The following is a 25363-nucleotide window of genomic DNA, read 5'->3' as shown; positions in this document are numbered from 1 at the left end:
GTGAATAGTAACAAACTAATCGCCGGCCTAACAAAGAATGCAATATCTAGTGTGGATTGTGACACGGAACCCATACAAATCTCTGATATAAAGTACAAAACGAACAGATTAACAGATGTCTCCTTGAAAAAACAACCATTCCCGTGTAACACAAGAAGATCGTTTGAATTCAAAGATTATATATATATACAATTTAGCTTCTTTTTTTTTGGGGGGGGGGGGGGCAGCTCCCATTCTGGAACCCGAAGTTCCAAGGTTAGCCCAATGGTTACAGGTAAACCGAATCCTCATCATTTAGGATCATAAGTTGACATATTGGACAAGGAATAATTGTAAGATGAACCCTTCTTGCCTGATGATGATCGGGAGACAGCCGCGAGGGGATCTCCAGAATACAGCCTTGACCTTGACGACGCACGCCCACTTGGAACATTCAAAGCACTTGGTCCAGGAGCTAGAGTGCTGGACCTATATGGCCTGGAGGACGTTGCTTCATAATCTGCCAAGCCACCATATTGAGTTGGAACACCAGGCGCAACAGGGACCTGACTTTGGATGCCAACTGGATGATGATTCCAAGTAACTACTTGCGAAATCTGATTGATCGCAGGTAGTATGTTCGGTTTTAAAGCAGTTTGATACTGATTTGGTGCTACAGCAGTATGGATGCTCTGCCTCGGGGTAAATTGTTGACTAGGAGTTCCAGCTGAATGGACATTCTGGCCTGAAGAAACTAGCACCACATTGTCTACCTTTGATCTCTTAGCAGAATGCATCAGCTGCTGTATCTTCTGCTGCTGCTCAATGCTCTTGCTAACTTGTTGAGCAGCTGCCACCGCTGCGGCAGCAGCTCTCTTTCTCTCTGCACTTTGCTGCTCCAAATGTGCCACCCGCTTGTTGGCTTCTTCGAAAATAGGCAGTTCTTCTAGCTTATTTTCTTTAATGAACTTCTGCAATATTCCGAGCAGCGTGCGCTCTTTTTCATCAGCTGCATTCTGCCAAAGTCCAAGAAAGTTTCGGAAATAAGAACTGTCTGTCTGTCTGTACAACCTTTGGCGTAAAATGTTCATAATAGACATTACTGGAGCAGACATGTACCTGAGAGGCAGGATCATCTCCCCTGATGCGGATCATCTTCCCAGCTAATGCAGCAGCACTAATGTACGACTTCAGAACAGGATTCAAAGGATACTTGTGCACTACATTAAGAGCTTGAATGAATTTGACCGCCTCAAGCTGTTTACTTTTTTGTTTCATTTTCTCAATGAGAACTGGTACAGAGAAAAAGTTTCATTTCAAGGTCAATTTTGTTTTCACCTAAGAACAATTAAAAACATTGAAACTGGAACAGGAAACAACATTACTGACATGAATTTTTATAACAACAAACACAGAGCTGTCCCAGGAAGGCTGACAAATAGACTATAGTGTATTTATGAATAAATACATGACATATGCCTAAGATTAAATCTTGTTGGCAGCATTTCTTTAAAACCACTCAAGAGCATGTTTGTTGTCAAGCAGAGCTGTCAAAGACATTCACAGCCTCCCGATAAGAATCCAAAAATCTTCCTAAACCACAAATAAAAGAAATTCAATTTATAAAACAAGAGAAAATGATGGAAAGAAACAACACATTTATAGAGAAGCGCACACCATTAAGACACTTTAAAGGAGTCCATAAAGAACAGTGCAGCCACCGAACACATGAAGAAATACAATTGCCAACAAGATATATGAGAACATAAGAGGGAGCAACAAGAATTTGGCAGCATATGACCAAGCATACCCGTAGAACATACTGATAAGATAACAACATAACTAGGAAGAAGGAACAGCATCCTACATCTGGTTGATTATTTGAATGATGCGAATTTGAGTACAGGAATAACAAGTTGGATTAATTAGAAACTGTAATGAAGTCTGATTTGAATTGATTGAAGCATCAATGAATTAGCTTAGGAATCATACAGAACTAAAGGGTGCCAAATATCCTGATCATTGAGTTGGTCAATCTTAAGTAATAGAACCGAATATCATGACCATGTCGGATTCAAGTGGAATTTGGCGTGTCCCCAAAAACTCTGTCGAATCTAGTACTTGCAGCTTGCAAGTCGCAACTGAGTTGAACAAGTGACACCCGCATCCGTGTCGATTTAACTTACAATCAGGGGAAGCACAGTCTATATGCCTAACCTCATTGTCTGGACAGGGAACCAACCTGCCAACCAAACACTCTCCATACCAGCTCTTTAAGGTGAAAATACAGGAGGATAGCTCTCCTAAACAGGCCTTAAAAAGTAAGCATTCTAACACAACACACGATAGCATGGCATGGATCACTGCAAACATGTAAACCAACTACCACTACAAGCATCATCCTGAATCCGCAGGACAGATGAGTGACTACCCAACTTGGCTGGACAATTCAGCACATAAAGTTCCTCTAAAAAAATTCAGCACATAAACAACAACAATGCTAGCATTCCATAGTCCATAGAACACAACGAAACCAAAAAAAATTATCGTACACAAAGTAAATGTATTTACCAGGCATATGCTGGTCGAGGTCGAGCCCAAGGCCAACGAACGCATCGACGGCGCGCTCCCGGCTCGCGGTCAACACGATCAGATCTAGCACCTCGCCGGCGCCGCCCACATCTTCAACCAGGCCAAACACCCCCACGAGAAGCAGGAATGCGAACGTCTCCTGCTTAAAAATCGCCTCCGACCCGATACGCTTGCCTCGTTTCCAGTCCGCCGCGACAGCTCTGGCCTCGTCGCGCGCCTCTGACGACGGCTTCACTCCTGTCGTGGGGATTCTAGGGGTACCCACAGTCGGGTGGCGGAATGCACCCGCCTATTCCCCAGTGAGGGAGTACTCGGGGAAGAACTAGGCGATGAGGCTGAATCTACGCTGGGATAAGGGCTCAAGAACACACGATTTAGAGTGGTTCGGGCCGCCGGAGCGTAATACCCTACGTCCACTGTGAGATGTATTGTTCTTGGTTGTGTGTATGAACCTATCCCAGCGTAGATTCAGCCTCATCGCCTAGTTCTTCCCCGAGTACTCCCTCATTGGGGAATAGGCGGGTGCATTCCGCCACCCGGCTGTGGGTACCCCTAGAATCCCCACGACATTTTGGCGCCGTCCGTGGGGAAGATAGGCGTTGGCTGGATTTTCGGGCTTCTGGGCCGTGTTCATCCTCTGCAACGACGAGCGAGAAGATGAAGCAAGGCAGCGCCACACTCACTTCACATGCCATGGCACCGGCGCTCCAACGCCCTCGGTGCGGCGGCGCACGGCAGCGACGCCTGCTATGCGTCGCCACTGCGACACCTCAGAGCCGGCGTGGCAGCGCACAGCGGAGGCGCCGCTGCGCGCTGCCGCCCCTACGTCGACTCAAGGTTTTCTCTCAAGCAACGGCCACGCCTCCTCTGCGGTGGCATGGCGTCGGCTCAAGGCTTTCTCTCAACATAAAGCCTGGAGCCGACGGCCATCCCGGAGGAAGTTGACCGTGTCGTCTTGCCGTCTCCAGCGCCGGAGATCCACCTCAGCGTTGCTCGGCGCTGCTGCAGACAGGACCCCGCCTCCTCGTGCGGGGGCCCCTGGTGTAAGCATCTAGGCCCTCAAGGTATGTTTCGGTGATTAATGACAACCATTATTGTGACTAATGAGTTTGTGCAGCTTAATAGATCATTATCGCTCATTTGGTCATATGTCAAAAGAGGCCCCTCAATTTCATTATTCAAAAAGGCGATCTCGGTATTCAACTCAATTTTATGTCAAGACTAAGGATCTTTCTAGTCCTAAGTGTCATAAGGTTGAGAAGGACACTTAGGTTAGTATAGGTTTTATAGTTTTGTAGTGATCGCACTATTAAGAGGGGTTAAGGCTAAGTAACTTGAGCATGGACATGATCATTTGAAAATGGATGCACACTATGGTCACTCAGGTTTCTAGAAGTTCAAATAAGTGGTTCTCAAACTATATCTCAAGAATATTTGGATTTCATTCAAGACTCAAATCAGAAAAGACAAAATCAGAAAAAGTCTATACACCGGTTTAACCGACGCTCTCAATTTTCTATACGTCGGTTAAACAAAGTCAGCAGAGTCTGGACAAATTCAATACACCGGTTAAACCGACGTATTTGAATTTAACGTCGGTGCATTGGTGAAGAGTTGGTTTTTCCAGGGAAATTCAAGTTCTATTCACCGGATTAACCGACGCTGTTTGAATCAAGACGTCGGTGCAATTGACCAGTGAGATGGTTTTTCAGAGGAATTTAAAAGTTGTACTCACCGGTTAAACCGACGATAGGTTTGAGTTAACGTCGGTGCAGTTGTCCAGAGACTTGATTTTTCAGTGGTTCAGTGGACAACTACACTCACCGGTTAAACCGATGCTACGTCGGTTAATCTGCCCCAGTTGTAACGGCTAGTTTTCAGAAGAGGCAGTTTACATTCACCGGTTAAACCGACGATGACAATGGGGGGTACGTCGGATTAACCGGCGCTACGCAGTTTTCTGGCAGCTTTTCTCCAACGGCTCTATTTGTGTGAGCTGCCTATATATACCCCTCCAATGGGTCATTTCGCCCACTCTTGACACCAGGCAACATCCATACACTCATACTATAGTCAAGAGCCACATTGAGCTTCATCATTCACATACTTGTGCATTCAATCAATCAAGAAGCAAGATTAAGGACTTGAGTAGAGAGAAGCTAGTGTGCATCCGTTCTTGGTGATCGGTTCTTGCTCAAGTGAAGGCCTTAGCTTGTTACTCTTGGTGATTGGCATCACCTAGGCGATCTTGGTGATCGAGGTATTTCTCGCGGAGCTTGCCAAGGATTGTGGGAGCCCGGAGAAGAAGATTGTACGTGGCTTGATCTCCACCACGCCGGGATGGTGAACGGAGACTCTTAGTGAGCGCCCTCGTCTCGGTGACTTGGGAGGTGACAATACTCTTTGTGAGTGTCACAACGTGGATTAGGGGTGTGTGCCAACACATCGATACCACGGGAAAAAATCCGGTTGTCTCTTGTCCATTCCTTTTATTCAAGCATTTTCTTTCATGCAATTTACTCATGTGCTTGACTTAGAGATCATAACTTAGCTCTACCTTGCTAGGCTTTACTTTGTTTTAGCTCCCTTAGCTTGTGTTAGTAGCTTAGTTATCCGGTTGGTGAATTGGTGCCCTACTAGCATTGCATAGGATAAGGTTGCTTTACTTTGTTTTAGAATTTGAAAAAAGCCCAATTCACCCCCCCTCTTGGTCCATCGATCCTTACAATTGGTATCAGAGCCTCGTTGCTCATTTGGATCATTAGGCTTCACCGCCTAGAGCTATGGCCAAGATGGGTGGTTCGCCGCCTCACTTCGAGGGCAAGAACTTTGCCTATTGGAAAGTTCGCATGGCCGCATACCTTGATGCGATTGCCCCCGAAGTATGGTTGACAACTAAGACCGGGTTCACCGAAACTCCCACCACCGAACAATTAAAATGGAATGCTAAGGCTAGAAATGCAATTTTCGAAGCCATTAGTGAGGAAGTCTTTGCTAGAGTTAATGGCATGGACTTAGCAAGTGATATATGGAAAGAACTAATTGAAATTCATGAAGGCTCCACAAAAGTCCGTGAACAAAAATATCACTTGTTTAGAGCTAAGTATGATTCTTTTAAAATGCTAGCTCATGAAAATTGCAATGATATGTACTCTCGCTTGAATGTCATTGTCAAGGACATTAATGCACTTGAAATATCCAAAATTGACAGTGCCTCCATCAATCGCAAGATTCTCATGCTCCTCCCGAAGCCCAAGTATAACATCATCAATGCTATGCTTCAAAAGGAGAATCTTGACACAATGGAAGTAGGAGAACTTGTGGGCGAAATTCGCGCTCATGAGATGAGTATCCTTGGTATGTCCGAAGAGCCAACTTCAAGCAAATCAATTGCTCTAAAGACCAAGGCAAACAAAGCCCGCAAGCTCAAGATGATCAAGCAAGATTCAAGCTCAAGCAATGAAGAAGATGATCATCATGAAAGCTCATCCGATGTTGAAGATGATGGAGAGCTTGCTCTTATGATGAGAAAGTTCACCCGCTTGAATGACAAGATCAACAAGAAAGGGTTCAACTTTGACTCTAAGAAGGGAATGTTCCGGCCAATGGATGTCAAGAACAAAATTTGCTACAATTGTGGAGAAAAAGGTCACATCCGTCCAAATTGCCCCAAGCCGGACAAAAGAAACAAGGATCACAAGAGCAAGCATCGCCATGATTCAAGCGATGATGAAGAAGAAGAAAGGAAGAACAAAAACAAGAGACTTGGGAAGAAAAAGAGCCATGACAAGAAGACCAAGCTCTTCCCAAAGAAGAAAGGGCACACCAAGAGAAGCTTCTTGGTGGAAAAACAAGAGTGGGTAACCGATGTCTCATCAAGCGAAGATTCAAGTGATGAAGAAGACATAGTCACCATCGCCCTCACAAATGAAGAACCATCACTACCTCCACCTCCAATGTGCCTCATGGCCAAAGGTAACTCTAAGGTATGTGAGAGTGAAGATGATAGTGATGATGAGCTTGACCCTAATGAGTTTGCTAACCTCATTAATGAGTATACATCCGTCATCAAGAGGGAAAAGGGCAAAGTCAAGATTCTTGAGAGCACTCGTGCAAAGTTAGAGCTTGCCCACTCCGATTTGCTTGGCAAGTACAATGACTTACTCAAAAAGCACAATGAGTCACTTGTACTTGCTAAGCAAGTTGAAGAGAGCCACAAAAAGCTTAAACAAGAGCATAGGGAGTTGGCTCACAAGTATCAAGAACTTGAATTTGCCTATGAAGCAATTGACCCAAGTCTTGAAAACTTTGCTCATGAAACTATTGAGAAGGTCAATGCTTCTACTTCATGTGATGACCTACTCATTAATGCAAATGCTACTAATGCTTTGCCCAAGCTTGCACCTTCTAGGGAAAAGGAATTGATGGATCAAGTTGCAAGCCTCAAGAGTAGTGTGGAGAAGCTCTCAAGAGGAGAATACATCCACAAAGAGATTCTCTTCAACAATGCCCGTGACTATGGCAAGAGAGGTCTTGGTTCATTTCCGGAGCCAAACATAGCTACTACTCCTTCTCCGGAGATCAAGATTAGCTTCATCAAGGAAGTTGGATCATATTGCCAACATTGCCAAGTCACCGGGCACCACACTAGGGAGTGCACTTCACCATCACGTCCTCTTCCTAAATTACCCAAGAATTACTCTTCAATGTTTGAAAATAACCATTTTCTCTTGAGTAAAGTGAAGGGCAAGGTGAAGGCCAAATTCATTGGCAAACTCACTAAGGAGTCAAAGAAAAAGCTCCCCAAGCAACTTTGGGTCCCAAAAGCTCTTGTCACACATGTGCAAGGCCCAAAGCTTGTTTGGGTTTCCAAAACTCAAAAGTGAATTCTCATGTGTGTAGGTGAACTACAAAGCCGGTGGAAAACATTGGGTACTTGATAGCGGTTGCTCTCAACACATGACCGGCAATGATAGCATGTTCACCTCTCTTGAAGACCCCGGCGATCATGAACATGTCACCTATGGTGATAACTCAAGGGGAAAAGTTTTAGGTTTGGGTAGAATAGCTATCTCTAAAGATTTATCCATTTCTAATGTCTTGTTTGTAGAAGCACTTAGTTTTAATCTTATTTCTATTGCTCAATTGTGTGATCTTGGACTAACGTGTACCTTTGACAAGAATGGTGTTGTAGTAACTCTTGAAGAAGACAAGTCAATGGTATTCACGGGGTTTAGGCATGGCAACATCTACCTAGTGGACTTCTCTTCAAAGCAAACAAGTACCATGACATGCCTCTTCACCAAGTCTTCTCTTGGGTGGCTTTGGCATAGAAGAATTGCTCATATTGGCATGAGCAACCTCAAGAAAGCCCACAAGAGAGGGATGATCACCGGCTTGAAGGACGTCACCTTTGACAAGAACAAGCTATGTAAAGCATGTCAAGCCGGGAAGCAAGTTGCAACACATCATCCCATCAAGACGATGTTGTCTACCTCCAAGCCGCTCGAGCTACTTCACATGGATCTCTTTGGTCCAACTACATACAAGAGCATTGGTGGTAACCTCTATTGCCTAGTAATCGTTGATGATTTTTCACGTTACACTTGGGTTATGTTTCTAGGCGATAAGGGTGAAACTCCGGAACTCTTCAAGACATTTGCAAGAAGAGCTCAAAGGGAGTACAACTCCCCAATTGTGAAGATCCGGAGTGACAACGGCACCGAGTTCAAGAACATGAAGATTGAAGAATGGTGCGATGAAGAGGGCATCAAGCATGAGTTTTCCGCCACCTACACGCCTCAACAAAATGGAGTGGTGGAAAGAAAGAACAAGACACTCATCACCCTAGCTAGAGCAATGTTGGATGATTATGGCACGTCCGAGAAGTTTTGGGCGGAAGCAATCAACACGGCGTGTCATGCATCCAACCGAGTGTATCCCCACCGACTCCTCAAGAAAACTCCATATGAGCTCATCACCTGGAAGAAACCAAATATATCCTACTTTCGAGTCTTTGGTTGCAAATGCTTCATCTATAAGAAGAAAAGGCTCGGTAAGTTTGAAAGTAGATGTGATGAAGGTTTCTTTCTTGGTTATGCATCAAACTCCAAAGCATATAGAGTATTCAATCAAACCTCCGGGTTAGTTGAAGAAACATGTGATGTGGAGTTTGATGAATCTAATGGCTCCCAAGAGGAGGTTGTTGGCTATGAAAATGTAGGTGATGAAGAGATTGATGAAGCTTTGAAGAATATGTCCATTGGGGATATCAAGCCGGAAGAGGTGCATAAAGGCAATGATCAAGGGGGAGGACCTTCCTCAACTACACCAAGCACCTCCACGGCGCCCCAAATGGATGAAGATCAAGAAAAAGATGATCCACTACCTCAAGAAGATGTGCCAACACCAACACCCCAAGTCCAAGAACAAGAAGAGCAAAGTGTTCCACAACAAGCACAAGTCACACAAGATCCACCCCAACAAGCATCCACGCAAGTACCGCTAGTGAAGCATGGTCGCATCTCCAAGGATCATCCAATTGGTCAAATCATTGGTAGTCCATCAAAAGGAGTAAGAACTCGCTCTAAGCATGCTTCATTTTGTGAACATCACTCGTTTGTTTCTTGTATTGAACCCACTAGCATAGAGGAAGCACTTGAGGACTCGGATTGGGTGATGGCCATGCAAGAAGAATTGAACAACTTCACCCGCAATGAAGTTTGGGTCCTCGAAGCTCCTCCAAAAGACAAGAACATCATCGGCACCAAGTGGGTCTTTCGAAACAAGTAAGATGAACATGGGGTGGTGATACGCAACAAAGCAAGACTTGTGGCAAAAGGGTTTTCTCAAGTCGAAGGTTTGGATTTTGGTAAAACCTTTGCTCCGGTCGCAAGACTTGAAGCTATCCGTATCCTTCTTGCTTACTCTTCACATCATAACATTAAGTTGTATCAAATGGATGTGAAAAGTGCATTCTTAAATGGCGTTATTAACGAACTTGTTTATGTTGAGCAACCTCCCGGGTTTGAAGATCCGAGGAATCCTAACCATGTTTATAGGTTGCACAAGGCACTCTATGGGCTAAAACAAGCTCCAAGGGCTTGGTATGAGAGGCTTCGTGACTTCCTAATCATGCAAGGCTTCAAGATCGGGAGGGTGGACACCACGTTGTTCACAAAAGACGTCAACGGGGATCTTTTCATTTGTCAAATTTATGTTGACGATATTATCTTTGGCTCAACTAATGATTTACTAAGCCATGAGTTTGCTACCATGATGTTTAGGGAATTCGAGATGTCCATGATTGGCGAATTAACCTTCTTCCTTGGTTTTCAAGTCAAACAAATGAAGGAAGGGACATTCATCCATCAAGAAAAATATACTAAAGATATCTTGAAGAAGTTCAAGATGGATGAGTGCAAGCCAATCAAGACACCCATGGCAACCAATGGGCATCTCGACTTGGATGTGGACGGTAAACCGGTTGATCAATCCCTCTATCGTTCAATGATAGGGTCTTTGCTTTACCTTACCGCATCTAGGCCCGATATAATGTTTAGTGTGTGCTTGTGTGCCCGCTTTCAAGCTAACCCAAAGGAGTCACACCTTTCGGCTGTGAATAGGATCCTTCGGTATCTCAAGCACACTCCTAGCATAGGCTTGTGGTACCCCAAAGGCGCTAGTTTAGATCTCTTGGGATACTCGGATTCGGATTTTGCCGGAAGCCGTGTGGATCGCAAGAGTACCTCCGGGGGTTGCCACTTGCTTGGGCGTTCTCTAGTTTCTTGGTCAAGTAAGAAGCAAAATTCCGTGGCTTTGTCCACTGCGGAAGCAGAATATATAGCGGCCGGTGCATGTTGTGCCCAAATCCTATATATGAAGCAAACCCTTTTGGACTTTGGTGTGAAACTAGATAGGATCCCACTCCTTTGTGACAATGAAAGTGCCGTAAAAATTGCCAAGAATCCGGTTCAACACTCTCGCACAAAGCACATTGATATTCGCCATCACTTCTTGCGTGATCACGAAGCCAAGGGGGACATTTCCCTTCAAGGTGTGAGATCCGAGGAGCAATTGGCGGATATATTCACAAAACCTTTAGACGAGAGTACCTTTGTTAGGCTAAGGAATGAGCTTAATGTGTTAGATGCGGCAAACGTCATGTAAGTTGCCATGTCATATAGAAAAATGCATACATATAGGACACTTGTCTAACCATGGTAAGATAGTGATGAGCAATGGTTTAGCTAGAGGTGGTGGTCCACTTGTTTTCCTCTAGGCTTGTAGAAAGGCTCATCATGAAGAAGCTTCCCATGGGTTCAAACTTGACAAGTAGATCTTAATTTCTTGTTATGCATTTCTTGTCATATAGATGTGCACTTCATGTTTACTATACTTTCGCATGTGGTTGTAGTTTGCATCATCATTGCATGCGTAAGGGTCACAAAGGAGATCACTTGATGAAAATGAGACTTGTTTCATATACAAGATCTTAATTCATGAAAAGTGAAAAGAGCAAAGTATTAGGTGCGTTATTGCCTAGTGAGCAATGTCATGATGAGTTTGAAGCTTTCTATTTTCAATATTCCTATGACATGGCTCATACATTTCATTTGGCGCGTTGTTTCTCTTGCGGCTTTTCCTTGTGTTTAAAAAGAAATTTATTTAAGCAAGTGTGCTATCCTATTTATTTTGAGGGGTAAAGTCGCCTATGCAAGTCCATTAACTTGAGTTCTTTTGAGTTTTATAAGTTTATTGGACTTAGCATAGAAGAGTGAGCTGAGTGTGGGGTTTTTGGCTTCACCGGTTAAACCGACGTTCAAAGGATCTATACCCATCGGATTAACCGGCGTTACTAAAGTTTGTCTCAGCTCAGTCAAGCTTCAGGCGTTCAACCGGCGTATACAAAAGTCAGAGCATCGGATCAACCGGTGATAATAAATGCAAATCAGACCTAGCAATCAACCGGTGTTTTGATCAATCAACCGACGAGTACACTTTTGGCATCATCGGTTCAACCGGCGTTCAGTTTCAGATCTGCAGAAGCCTCGGGTGAACTACACCGACGCAATCAACCGGTGCTCAAAACCTAGGCGTCGGATCGACCGGCGTTAAGAAAAATCGTGGGCCCGCCTGTCATATATGTCTCTTGCCCGCGCTGCCGGCCCCTGTTTCTCTTCTCTCTTCACGCCGCCGCCGCCCGACTCGTTCCCCTCACGCCGCCGCCGCCCGACTCAAGCCTCCACGCGCCGCCGTCCCACTGCGCCGCCACCTGCGCACCGCTTCAACCGCCACATCTCGCCACCGCACAGCAGCCCTTCTCCTCTGCGCCGCCCGCGCAACAGCTCTGCGCCGCTGCCTGCACGCGTAGCCGCCGCACCACGCCCTCACCGCCGCACGAGTCTCCCTCGCCAAGCGCCGCCGTACTCCACGCCATCCTCGTGCTCAGAGCCGCAGCCCCGCGCCGCAGCCACATCCGCAGCACCTTTTCACCCAGTGCTCGCCAGGTGCTCGACGTTTTGCCTGAGCCGCTTCTTTCGCGCCGCGTTCGTGTTCCGCACTCCGTCAGTCGAGATGGGTTGCGAGAAGAGAAAGGGGAAGGAAGTCGTGGTCGAGAAGCCCGCTCGCAAGCGGACTCGCGCAGAAAAGGAGGCCGAGAGGGCCGAGATGGTGGCCAAGGCCGCCGAGGAGCAGGCATCAGGCCGTGCTCGTCCGTTCCAGATCAGGGAGGACCCCAGAGGCAGAGGCAGAGGCAGAGGCAGGGGCATGGGCAGAGTGAGAGGTGCCAGGGCCACCAGAGCCGCGACAGCAGCAGCAGCAGAGTCAGATCAGTCAGATACAGCTGCAGATTCAGATTCAGAGGCAGAGCAGTCCGAGCAGTCTCAGGGGCAGAGCACACAGGAGTCACCGACTCTACGACGGTCTGGCCGCACTCGGCAGACATCCCCAGCAGCAGAGACTTCACCGGCGACCGAGCGTCACACTGGACCGAGGACGCGAGGAGGTCACCAGCCACAGGAGCCTCGCAGGTCCACAGCTGCAGCAGCAGCAGCTCGTAGAGCCGAGGCCCTAGAGGCCGAGCGCGCAGTGTTCCGTATGGACACTGTTGTGCGTCTGGAGCCAGGTGTGCTGCTCCAGAACTTGACCAAGGCCAATGCGGCGAAGGTCAAGAGGCTCAGGTGGAGTGTTCAGGAGGAGGACTGGTTCCCCGTGACCCATGACAGCCGAGTCGACCGTAGGTTCTGGACGCTTCTTCAGGCCAGTTTCTACGAGACCTACCAGAGGCGGGGTCACAGGATCTTCCCGCACAGAGTGCTTGACTGGGTGTCTCTGAGGACAGCCGCAGGGGGAGCAGATGTCAGAGAGCACTTCGCTCACTTCAGGGGCCTGCCCAGGTTACTCCAGATTGAGCAGAACAGATATATTGAGGACTGGGTCAGAGTCTTCTATGCCACGGCCTGGATTGCTCCCGAGCGTCGAGCAGTACACTTTGTTTATGGAGGCCAGGTCTTTGGTTTGTCGGGAGCGACGATAGCAGGGATTCTCGGAGTTGACTTAGTTGACGTCTCCCTGCACGAGATGGTTTACGGAGATGCAGATCCACCGCGCAGAGCAATGATTGGCGGGATTGCACCCTCTCATGAGGCGATCTCTCAGTGTTTCCGCCAGCCGTTCCCTGCCTCCTATGCCAGAGTTCCCAGCCTGCTGACCCCAGAGGCATACGCAGTACACATGGCACTCCGGAGGACTTTGCTACCGAGGAGTGGCTACCCAGAGGGGTTTACAGGACTGCAGCAGCTCCTGCTTCTACACATCCTCACTCACGAGCCGTTTGACATAGTTGACTTTATTCTGGCTGAGATAGAGGATGTGATCACAGACGGGATGGGTGTGGTGCGACAGTTTCCCTTTGCACACTGGATCAGCTATATATGTTCTATGATTGTGCCAGCAGAGTCACCCATCAGCGCTCCCTACCGTCACGACGAGGCTCCCCGGTTCCCAGTTTACCGACCGACAGCTCCACAGGACCGGAGGAGGGGCAGACAGGCAGAGAGAGCTGCCATGGCACAGTTGTCACCAGAGGCACAGGCCCATGTAGCACAGGAGGACGAGGCACTGCTTACCGCCGAGGCACAGCTTCCCGGAGGAGAGGATGAGATACACTGGTCTGAGCTTGAGTCAGACTCCTCCGAGGACGTAGAGTACTTCCCTGCAGCAGCCCCAGCTAGTCACGATCACGAGGCAGGGGGGTCTAGAGAGCCAGCTCCAGAGTCACCAGCAGCTGCTACAGTCTCTGAGTCTCAGGTGACTCAGCCGTCCGAGCTCACTTCACTACTACAGCAGCTCGTGACCCAGCAGAGGGAGGACAGACTTGCTCAGGAGGAGGCCCGGAGAGCCCATGAGGCCCAGATTGCTGCTATACAGAGAGAGGCCGCCCGAGAGCGGGCTGCGACCGAGGAGCGTTTTGTCGGCCTCATTGACAGAGTTTCACAGAGGACAGACGCTCAGTTTCAGCAGATGCAGCAGGGGATGATGGCGATGTTCGGGATGATCTCACAGCTTTACTCTCACACCGGACTCGCCCCGCAGCAGCCAGGACAGCCAGGCCTTCAGGGTGTTGGAGCACCTCAGCTTGCCGTTACACCAGCTCCAGCCCCTACTGCAGCTCCAGCCCCTACTGCAGCTCCAGCTACCTCAGCGACACCGGAGACCACGTTCTCGATGTCCGCATTACTTGGGTCTGCTGGTCGTCCACTGTTCTCTCCACTGCCAGCGACCACACTCTTTCAGGACTCACCGTCAGCGGTTCAGTCGGTCGCCCTCCCTTCCTCACTTCAGGCAGCACCTTCAGGGGGAGGAGCAGTAGAGGAGTCCCTGCTTCCACAGTCGACGCAGCCGGCAGCCTCAGCAGTCACCTCTTCAGATATTGATACTTCTTCTGCTGACCCAGTTACGACTTCTACGGATCCTCTACCAGGCAGTGCCAGCACGAGAGCCTCCATGACAGTTACTCCCCCAGTGAGCTCAGACCCAGACCAGCAGCTTCCGTCTGTCACCGAGGGTGAGAGTTCTCCGTCTGACGACGACGACCCGGACCGCTTCGTCGCCGTACCACGACAGCACGACCCGTAGCTCGCCTTTTGGTGCTTTGATGCCAAAGGGGGAGAGGTGTTAGGGGGAGCACCAGAGTTAGGGGGAGGGTAGAGCTAGAGAGAGCTCGTAGTTATCAGGACTTTGATTCTTTGTATCACATTTGGTGTTAGTTCATGGATATGTACTTTTGTCGCTTGCGTATGCCGTGCTTTGAGACATATCTATGAATTTCGTTTGAGCCGTTGAGCTCTTTGGTCCATATTTTCGAGTTCGCTTGTGTTTATCCTGCTTTATCTTTCTCGCTCTCTCGTCATTTATGTTTGTGTTGTCATCAATCACCAAAAAGGGGGAGATTGTAAGCATCTAGGCCCTCAAGGTATGTTTCGGTGATTAATGACAACCATTATTGTGACTAATGAGTTTGTGCAGCTTAATAGATCATTATCGCTCATTTGGTCATATGTCAAAAGAGGCCCCTCAATTTCATTATTCAAAAAGGCGATCTCGGTATTCAACTCAATTTTATGTCAAGACTAAGGATCTTTCTAGTCCTAAGTGTCATAAGGTTGAGAAGGACACTTAGGTTAGTATAGGTTTTATAGTTTTGTAGTGATCGCACTATTAAGAGGGGTTAAGGCTAAGTAACTTGAGCATGGACATGATCATTTGAAAATGGATGCACACTATGGTCACTCAGGTTTCTAGAAGTTCAAATAAGTGGTTCTCAAACTATATCTCAAGAATATTTGGATTTCATTCAAGACTCAAATCAGAAAAGACAAAATCAGAAAAAGTCTATACACCGGTTTAACCGACGCTCTCAATTTTCTATACGTCGGTTAAACAAAGTCAGCAGAGTCTGGACAAATTCAATACACCGGTTAAACCGACGTATTTGAATTTAACGTCGGTGCATTGGTGAAGAGTTGGTTTTTCCAGGGAAATTCAAGTTCTATTCACCGGATTAACCGACGCTGTTTGAATCAAGACGTCGGTGCAATTGACCAGTGAGATGGTTTTTCAGAGGAATTTAAAAGTTGTACTCACCGGTTAAACCGACGATAGGTTTGAGTTAACGTCGGTGCAGTTGTCCAGAGACTTGATTTTTCAGTGGTTCAGTGGACAACTACACTCACCGGTTAAACCGATGCTACGTCGGTTAATCTGCCCCAGTTGTAACGGCTAGTTTTCAGAAGAGGCAGTTTACATTCACCGGTTAAACCGACGATGACAATGGGGGGTACGTCGGATTAACCGGCGCTACGCAGTTTTCTGGCAGCTTTTCTCCAACGGCTCTATTTGTGTGAGCTGCCTATATATACCCCTCCAATGGGTCATTTCGCCCACTCTTGACACCAGGCAACATCCATACACTCATACTATAGTCAAGAGCCACATTGAGCTTCATCATTCACATACTTGTGCATTCAATCAATCAAGAAGCAAGATTAAGGACTTGAGTAGAGAGAAGCTAGTGTGCATCCGTTCTTGGTGATCGGTTCTTGCTCAAGTGAAGGCCTTAGCTTGTTACTCTTGGTGATTGGCATCACCTAGGCGATCTTGGTGATCGAGGTGTTTCTCGCGGAGCTTGCCAAGGATTGTGGGAGCCCGGAGAAGAAGATTGTACGTGGCTTGATCTCCACCACGCCGGGATGGTGAACGGAGACTCTTAGTGAGCGCCCTCGTCTCGGTGACTTGGGAGGTGACAATACTCTTTGTGAGTGTCACAACGTGGATTAGGGGTGTGTGCCAACACATCGATACCACGGGAAAAAATCCGGTTGTCTCTTGTCCATTCCTTTTATTCAAGCATTTTCTTTCATGCAATTTACTCATGTGCTTGACTTAGAGATCATAACTTAGCTCTACCTTGCTAGGCTTTACTTTGTTTTAGCTCCCTTAGCTTGTGTTAGTAGCTTAGTTATCCGGTTGGTGAATTGGTGCCCTACTAGCATTGCATAGGATAAGGTTGCTTTACTTTGTTTTAGAATTTGAAAAAGGCCCAATTCACCCCCCCTCTTGGTCCATCGATCCTTACACCTGGCGCTAGCACCAAGGACAGGCCGGCGAACGACCGCACTTCTCCACGCGTCGCGCCGGTCCATCTGCTGCGCAAGCGCTCTGGTTTCCATCGGCAACGGCGACGGCAGGGGGAGGGGGCCTCTTCCATTCAAAGCCAAAGAATTTATCTCATGCCATGTAAGCATGTGACAGCTCTTAGGCAAGAAGGGGTCCCCCGAGCTCCCGAAGTGATGCTGGATGATGCGGTTCAGGCACGTCCAGGGCGCCTTCACCTCCGAAGAACACGCTGTATAGCATGCAGCCGTAGGTTACTTCTAAGAAAAAACTAAGAGAATTCCTCCTTTGTAAAAGCGTGGCGTCTATGTGTGTGTCCAGAGCGGTCAAGGTCCGACCTTGTAAACCCGACCTCTGGTCCTATCACACAAACAGGCAAAAGCGGTCCGGAGCGGTGGAGGTCCGACCTCGTAATCCCGACCTCCGATGTATACCGTGACAACCACAATAATAGAGGAGACTTTCTTTCTCAGTTTTACCTAGGCTCCACCCTGATTATATCTATTCGCCTTGGTTTAACTATTCTTTCCTCTTGACCGGAGTTTTCCTTATTGCTAACAATCCAAGTTAAGTTGCTGGCTTGTGGTCAGGTGAAGACACCCCTTCTAGCTGGAAGGCGGTCCGGACCCCTAGGGACCTGCTCTGGGGAAGTGGTATTTGTATCCTGGGATAGAGAAGCTCCGCGTGGCTTAGCCTGGTAATATACCCTAAAGTTTACGTACTTCACTACCCTGTTACAAGTACCCTAGTATCCAAGACTGCTGTCTTTAGAGGTCCCGGGCTCTCTTCTAGTATAAGGCTTGGTTTCTTTGCACCTTACTATGAGATCCGGTAACATGCTTCATCGGATTGTCAGCAAACGGTAGCTCCAAGTCCACTCCGGTGGCCCGCTCCGGCGGAGACCGCTCGCCACGGTCGCTCCAAGTCCACTCTGGTGGCCCGCTCCGGCGGAGACCGCTCGCCACGGTCGCTCCAAGTCCACTCCGGTGGCCCGTTCCGGTGGAGACCGCTCGCCACGGTCGCTCCAAGTCCACTCCGGTGGCCCGCTCCGGCGGAGACCGCTCGCCACGGTCGCTCCAAGTCCACTCCGGTGGCCCGCTCCGGCGGAGACCGCTCGCCACGGTCGCTCCAAGTCCACTCCGGTGGCCCGCTCCGGCGGAGACCGCTCGCCACGGTCGCTCCAAGTCCACTCCGGTGGCCCGCTCCGGCGGAGACCGCTCGCCACGGTCGCTCCAAGTCCACTCCGGTGGCCCGCTCCGGCGGAGACCGCTCGCCACGGTCGCTCCAACTCCACTCCGGTGGCCCGCTCCGGCGGAGACCGCTCGCCACGGTCGCTCCAAGTCCACTCCGGTGGCCCGCTCCGGCGGAGACCGCTCGCCACGGTCGCTCCAAGTCCACTCCGGTGGCCCGCTCCGGCGGAGACCGCTCGCCACGGTCGCTCCAAGTCCACTCCGGTGGCCCGCTCCGGCGGAGACCGCTCGCCACGGTCGACAAAAGCCAGGTCCGGGAAGCAGTGCTTGCTCCCTGGGCGATCCGAAGTCTGTATAGCCGCTTAGCTTGGTTCCGTACCCTAAGCCTACACCTTCGTCGCCCCATGGAGAGCACTCTAGTACCTAAACCTAGCAACAGGCATACCGGCCTCAGGGGTCCGGGATGCCCGCTCTCTCCGAGAGCACACCAACGCAATCAACTTGCGTAGGAGCTCATCACGATGGTGGCCCCACCTGCGGGTTCGTACCTCACCCGAGGTGGGCCCGGGGGCCACTGTCGGTACCCCAGGACTGGGGTACCCCCTCTTGCTGTGTCTAGGCAAGGGCCTTGTAGTTATCCTTGTCTACGTCCAAACAGCCGGACCCCTGTGGTCCGGAATTCTGTTCTCTCGGCAACGGTCCCGGACCTGCCTCACGACTGGGGAAGATCCGGGAACGACGCGTGTTCCGGAAGAGGCGGGCAGCCCGAACAGCCGGGGCTCCGGACCTCCCGAAGGATCCGGACCCCCGCGGAAGTCCCGGACCCCTCATAGGGTCCCGGACCTCTTGTATGGTAACCGGACCCCTCGCTAAGGGAAGAAGTCGACGCCCTACCTCTGGGTGGTCCGGCGCGGACACGTATACAAGGGCGCTTGGTCTCCATACAAAGCCTCACCCACCACTGCATTTATTGCGGTAGGTGGACGTCCGCATTGATATAGCAGAAGCCGAGGCGTTTGACTAGCCAGGGGACACTATTGGTCGCGTATTACCAAGGTAGTGGGGGCACTGGCGCCGCCCACGCCGCGTCTGCCAGTCTGCCATAACAGATGGATACGACGGCTCGGCTTCACCCATTATGACGCTACATAATAGCCTCAGCAGGCCACGCCGCAAGCTACGCTGCTCCAACGGGCACCTAGCCGACGGGACAAGAGAAGACCCCCCTGTGTCAGAGGAGCAGCAGTACGCATATCGGAGGAAAGATTCGCTACCACTGCTCCCACAGTCACGTTGGGCCCACCTGTCGGGGCACAAACGTCCTATGTATCCGCTCCCCCTTGATCTATAAAAGGAGGGGGCGCCGCTAGAAAACCTCAGGCTGAGCAAGAGCCAAGGCCAGCAGAGGATAGGTTCATACACACAACCAAGAACAATACATCTCACAGTGGACGTAGGGTATTACGCTCCGGCGGCCCGAACCACTCTAAATCGTGTGTTCTTGAGCCCTTATCCCAGCGTAGATTCAGCCTCATCGCCTAGTTCTTCCCCGAGTACTCCCTCACTGGGGAATAGGTGGGTGCATTCCGCCACCCGGCTGTGGGTACCCCTAGAATCCCCACGACAATGGCCGTCGGCTCCAGGCTCCATGTTGAGAGAAAGCCTTGAGCCGACGCCATGCCACCGCAGAGGAGGCGTGGCCGTTGCTTGAGAGAAAACCTTGAGTCGACGTAGGGGCGGCAGCACGCAGCGGCGCCTCCGCTGTGCGCTGCCACGCCGGCTCTGAGGTGTCGCAGTGGCGACGCATAGCAGGCGTCGCTGCCGTGCGCCGCCGCACCGAGGGCGTTGGAGCGCCGGTGCCATGGCATGTGAAGTGAGTGTGGCGCTGCCTTGCTTCATCTTCTCGCTCGTCGTTGCAGAGGATGAACACGGCCCAGAAGCCCGAAAATCCAGCCAACGCCTATCTTCCCCACGGACGGTGCCAAAATGTCGTGGGGATTCTAGGGGTACCCACAGCCGGGTGGCGGAATGCACCCGCCTATTCCCCAGTGAGGGAGTACTCGGGGAAGAACTAGGCGATGAGGCTGAATCTACGCTGGGATAAGGGCTCAAGAACACACGATTTAGAGTGGTTCGGGCCGCCGGAGCGTAATACCCTACGTCCACTGTGAGATGTATTGTTCTTGGTTGTGTGTATGAACCTATCCTCTGCTGGCCTTGGCTCTTGCTCAGCCTGAGGTTTTCTAGCGGCGCCCCCTCCTTTTATAGATCAAGGGGGAGCGGATACATAGGACGTTTGTGCCCCGACAGGTGGGCCCAACGTGACTGTGGGAGCAGTGGTAGCGAATCTTTCCTCCGATATGCGTACTGCTGCTCCTCTGACACAGGGGGGTCTTCTCTTGTCCCGTCGGCTAGGTGCCCGTTGGAGCAGCGTAGCTTGCGGCGTGGCCTGCTGAGGCTATTATGTAGCGTCATAATGGGTGAAGCCGAGCCGTCGTATCCATCTGTTATGGCAGACTGGCAGACGCGGCGTGGGCGGCGCCAGTGCCCCCACTACCTTGGTAATACGCGACCAATAGTGTCCCCTGGCTAGTCAAACGCCTCGGCTTCTGCTATATCAATGCGGACGTCCACCTACCGCAATAAATGCAGTGGTGGGTGAGGCTTTGTATGGAGACCAAGCGCCCTTGTATACGTGTCCGCGCCGGACCACCCAGAGGTAGGGCGTCGACTTCTTCCCTTAGCGAGGGGTCCGGTTACCATACAAGAGGTCCGGGACCCTATGAGGGGTCCGGGACTTCCGCGGGGGTCCGGATCCTTCGGGAGGTCCGGAGCCCCGGCTGTTCGGGCTGCCCGCCTCTTCCGGAACACGCGTCGTTCCCGGATCTTCCCCAGTCGTGAGGCAGGTCCGGGACCGTTGCCGAGAGAACAGAATTCCGGACCACAGGGGTCCGGCTGTTTGGACGTAGACAAGGATAACTACAAGGCCCTTGCCTAGACACAGCAAGAGGGGGTACCCCAGTCCTAGGGTACCGACAGTGGCCCTCGGGCCCACCTCGGGTGAGGTACGAACCCGCAGGTGGGGCCACCATCGTGATGAGCTCCTACGCAAGTTGATTGCGTTGGTGTGCTCATGGAGAGTGCGGGTATCCCGGACCTCTGAGGCCGGTACGCCTGTTGCTAGGTTTAGGTACTAGAGTGCTCTCCATGGGGCGACGAAGGTGTAGGCTTAGGGTACGGAACCAAGCTAAGCGGCTATACAGACTTCGGATCGCCCAGGGAGCAAGCACTGCTTCCCGGACCTGGCTTTTGTCGACCGTGGTGAGCGGTCTCCGCCGGAGCGGGCCACCGGAGTGGACTTGGTGCGACCGTGGCGAGCGGTCTCCGCCGGAGCGGGCCACCGGAGTGGACTTGGAGCGACTGTGGCGAGCGGTCTCCGCCGGAGCGGGCCACCGGAGTGGACTTGGAGCGACTGTGGCGAGCGGTCTCCGCCGGAGCGGGCCACCGGAGTGGACTTGGAGCGACCGTGGCGAGCGGTCTCCGCCGGAGCGGGCCACCGGAGTGGACTTGAGCGACCGTGGCCAGCGGTGTCCGCCGGAGCGGGCCACCGGAGTGGACTTGGAGCGACCGTGGCGAGCGGTCTCCGCCGGAGCGGGCCACCGGAGTGGACTTGGAGCGACCGTGGCGAGCGGTCTCCGCCGGAGCGGGCCACCGGAGTGGACTTGGAGCGACCGTGGCGAGCGGTCTCCGCCGGAACGGGCCACCGGAGTGGACTTGGAGCGACCGTGGCGAGCGGTCTCCGCCGGAGCGGGCCACCGGAGTGGACTTGGAGCGACCGTTTGCTGACAATCCGATGAAGCATGTTACCGGACCTCATAGTAAGGTGCAAAGAAACCAAGCCTTATACTAGAAGAGAGCCCGAGACCTCTAAAGACAGCAGTCTTGGATACTAGAGTACTTGTAACAGGGTAGTGAAGTACGTAAACTTTAGGGTATATTACCAGGCTAAGCCACGCGGAGCTTCTCTACCCCAGGATACAAATACCACTTCCCCAGAGCAGGTCCCTAGGGGTCCGGACCGCCTTCCAGCTAGAAGGGGTGTCTTCACCTGACCACAAGCCAGCAACTTAACTTGGATTGTTAGCAATAAGGAAAACTCCGGTCAAGAGGAAAGAATAGTTAAACCAAGGCGAATAGATATAATCAGGGTGGAGCCTAGGTAAAACTGAGAAAGAAAGTCTCCTCTATTATTGTGGTTGTCACGGTATACATCGGAGGTCGGGATTACGAGGTCGGACCTCCACCGCTCCGGACCGCTTTTGCCTGTTTGTGTGATAGGGCCAGAGGTCGGGTTTACAAGGTCGGACCTTGACCGCTCTGGACACACACGTAGACGCCACGCTTATTACAAAGGAGGAATTCTCTTAGTTTTTTCTTAGAAGTAACCTACGGCTGCATGCTATACAGCGTGTTCTTCGGAGGTGAAGGCGCCCTGGACGTGCCTGAACCGCATCATCCAGCATCACTTCGGGAGCTCGGGGACCCCTTCTTGCCTAAGAGCTGTCGCATGCTTACATGGCATGAGACAAATTCTTTGGCTTTGAATGGAAGAGGCCCCCTCCCCCTGGCGTCGCCGTTGCCGATGGAAACCAGAGCGCTTGCGCAGCAGATGGACCGGCGCGACGCGTGGAGAAGTGCGGTCGATCGCCGGCTTGTCCTTGGTGCTAGCGCCAGGGGCCCCCGCACGAGGAGGCGGGGTCCTGTCTGCAGCAGCGCCGAGCAACGCTGAGGTGGATCTCCGGCGCTGGAGACGGCAGGACGACACGGTCAACTTCCTCCGGGATGGCCGTCGGCTCCAGGCTTTATGTTGAGAGAAAGCCTTGAGCCGACGCCATGCCACCGCAGAGGAGGCGTGGCCGTTGCTTGAGAGAAAACCTTGAGTCGACGTAGGGGCGGCAGCGCGCAGCGGCGCCTCCGCTGTGCGCTGCCACGCCGGCTCTGAGGTGTCGCAGTGGCGACGCATAGCAGGCGTCGCTGCCGTGCGCCGCCGCACCGAGGGCGTTGGAGCGCCGGTGCCATGGCATGTGAAGTGAGTGTGGCGCTGCCTTGCTTCATCTTCTCGCTCGTCGTTGCAGAGGATGAACACGGCCCAGAAGCCCGAAAATCCAGCCAACGCCTATCTTCCCCACGGACGGCGCCAAAATGTCGTGGGGATTCTAGGGGTACCCACAGCCGGGTGGCGGAATGCACCCGCCTATTCCCCAGTGAGGGAGTACTCGGGGAAGAACTAGGCGATGAGGCTGAATCTACGCTGGGATAAGGGCTCAAGAACACACGATTTAGAGTGGTTCGGGCCGCCGGAGCGTAATACCCTACGTCCACTGTGAGATGTATTGTTCTTGGTTGTGTGTATGAACCTATCCTCTGCTGGCCTTGGCTCTTGCTCAGCCTGAGGTTTTCTAGCGGCGCCCCCTCCTTTTATAGATCAAGGGGGAGCGGATACATAGGACGTTGGTGCCCCGACAGGTGGGCCCAATGTGACTGTGGGAGCGGTGGTAGCGAATCTTTCATCCGATATGCGTACTGCTGCTCCTCTGACACAGGGGGGTCTTCTCTTGTCCCGTCGGCTAGGTGCCCGTTGGAGCAGCGTAGCTTGCGGCGTGGCCTGCTGAGGCTATTATGTAGCGTCATAATGGGTGAAGCCGAGCCGTCGTATCCATCTGTTATGGCAGACTGGCAGACGCGGCGTGGGCGGCGCCAGTGCCCCCACTACCTTGGTAATACGCGACCAATAGTGTCCCCTGGCTAGTCAAACGCCTCGGCTTCTGCTATATCAATGCGGACGTCCACCTACCGCAATAAATGCAGTGGTGGGTGAGGCTTTGTATGGAGACCAAGCGCCCTTGTATACGTGTCCGCGCCGGACCACCCAGAGGTAGGGCGTCGACTTCTTCCCTTAGCGAGGGGTCCGGTTACCATACAAGAGGTCCGGGACCCTATGAGGGGTCCGGGACTTCCGCGGGGGTCCGGATCCTTCGGGAGATCCGGAGCCCCGACTGTTCGGGCTGCCCGCCTCTTCCGGAACACGCGTCGTTCCCGGATCTTCCCCAGTCGTGAGGCAGGTCCGGGACCATTGCCGAGAGAACAGAATTCCGGACCACAGGGGTCCGGCTGTTTGGACGTAGACAAGGATAACTACAAGGCCCTTGCCTAGACACAGCAAGAGGGGGTACCCCAGTCCTGGGGTACCGACAACTCCAATCGCGCGCAGCCGGTCGAGCAGGCCGATGAGCAGGCGGCAGGACACCTTGATGTCCCCATCGCTCTTGGCCCCCTCCGGCGGGGCGCGGCAGAAACCCGCGGCCGCGGAGAGGACCAGAAGGCCCGGATCGGGCGCCACCAGGAGCGCGGCGTCGAGGGCGCGCGCGGGCTCCTTGAGCTCGTCCCTGTGCTCGGTGAGGTGCGCGCGAAGCCCGGGGCCGTCCATCGCGGAGCATATTAGTTCGAGCTCCGAGAAGCCGTCGAGGCGGGCGGCGAGGGTGGAGTCGAGGCCGGCGGCGTGGGACTCGACGGCGCGCCACGCGGCGGTGAAGGCGGAGAGGGCCGTGGAGTAGGTCTGGAGGGAGGCTATCGCGGCCGGGATGGACTGCGCTGCGTCGGCCATGGCTACGATGTCCGAGACCCTATCGAGGTTTGTGATACGATGGGTGCAGGTGGAGCCCCACTTTCCTCCTCCGACGGCGGAGGGGGGCGGAGGCGACGAAAGGTAGAAGAAGAAAGGGACACGGTCTTTGCTCCTCCAAATTGAGTAGAAGTCCATCATTGGGCCCATATAAATGTGGCCCAAGAAACCCCAAGACCCTCCCTACCCACAACTGAAAAACCCCTCAAAAAAAAAACACACACAACTGAAAAGGCAAGGTCCATTAATTTGTATTGCTTCCCTAAAAAAATTAATTTGTATTGCGAATTTGCGATCCTTTGATGTTAAACAAGAACTTTGCTTGTAGAGAGACGAGAACAATAACATGTACAAAAATATGAGCCATACAGTAAAAGAAATCAAATTAAACTAAAGAAGCTAGGGACACCATCATATTGAATATACATCATATAATGATATCTTGATACACCCACGATTGTGAGTACGAATACTATGCTATTGCAACATATACACTTGAATGCTTGCTGCGCTAGGCCAAAGGCGCTGCAAACACTCAACCTATTTTGCCCTGCTTCAAAAGCATTTGTAAGTCCGAATCGCATCACTTATTTTGTAAATTTTATAGAAAATGCTACTTTTCCAGCGTGCACGTGCAAGTTGAAGGACCGAAGTCGGCGACCAGAGGGGGTGAATGGGAGCCGATCAAAATTTCTTCAAAATTTCAAAACCGTCGGCCGATGTCCCAAAGTCATCTCAAACCCTC

General features: G+C 51.5%; 1 protein-coding gene across 2 annotated transcripts; it reads right to left on the bottom strand.

Annotated features, from left to right (window-relative positions):
* Nucleotides 1–123: 123 nt before the first annotated feature.
* On the bottom strand, nucleotides 124–24738 carry LOC120647009 (FRIGIDA-like protein 4b). Of its 2 annotated transcripts, none has more exons than XM_039923602.1 (4): nucleotides 24195–24738; nucleotides 2551–2808; nucleotides 1099–1199; nucleotides 124–995 (listed from the first exon to the last, which is right to left on the bottom strand). In XM_039923602.1, the coding sequence occupies exons 1-4, from the start codon at nucleotides 24598–24600 to the stop codon at nucleotides 291–293; spliced, it is 1470 nt and encodes a 489-aa protein (XP_039779536.1). In that variant the 5' UTR covers nucleotides 24601–24738; the 3' UTR covers nucleotides 124–290. The 2 variants fall into 2 exon arrangements, with proteins under 2 accessions (XP_039779536.1, XP_039779535.1); XM_039923601.1 differs by having other exon boundaries at nucleotides 1099–1271; nucleotides 24195–24737.
* Nucleotides 24739–25363: the final 625 nt, after the last annotated feature.

This window comes from Panicum virgatum, chromosome 9K (genome assembly GCF_016808335.1).
Source record: "Panicum virgatum strain AP13 chromosome 9K, P.virgatum_v5, whole genome shotgun sequence".
NCBI lineage: Eukaryota > Viridiplantae > Streptophyta > Magnoliopsida > Poales > Poaceae > Panicum > Panicum virgatum.
This window is presented reverse-complemented; position numbering and strand designations above follow the sequence as displayed.

What these genes read in the sequence shown, in the direction of transcription:
- LOC120647009 (XM_039923601.1), bottom strand. Translation starts at nt 24,600, where the DNA reads ATGGCCGACGCAGCGCAGTCCATCCCGGCCGCGATAGCCTCCCTCCAG. An exon ending in CGACCGGCTGCGCGCGATTG is followed by an intron (nt 2,809 to 24,194) that starts GAGTTGTCGGTA and finishes TCCCCACGACAG; the next exon opens with GAGTGAAGCCGTCGTCAGAG. An exon ending in CCTCGACCAGCATATGCCTG is followed by an intron (nt 1,272 to 2,550) that starts GTAAATACATTT and finishes TCTCTGTACCAG; the next exon opens with TTCTCATTGAGAAAATGAAA.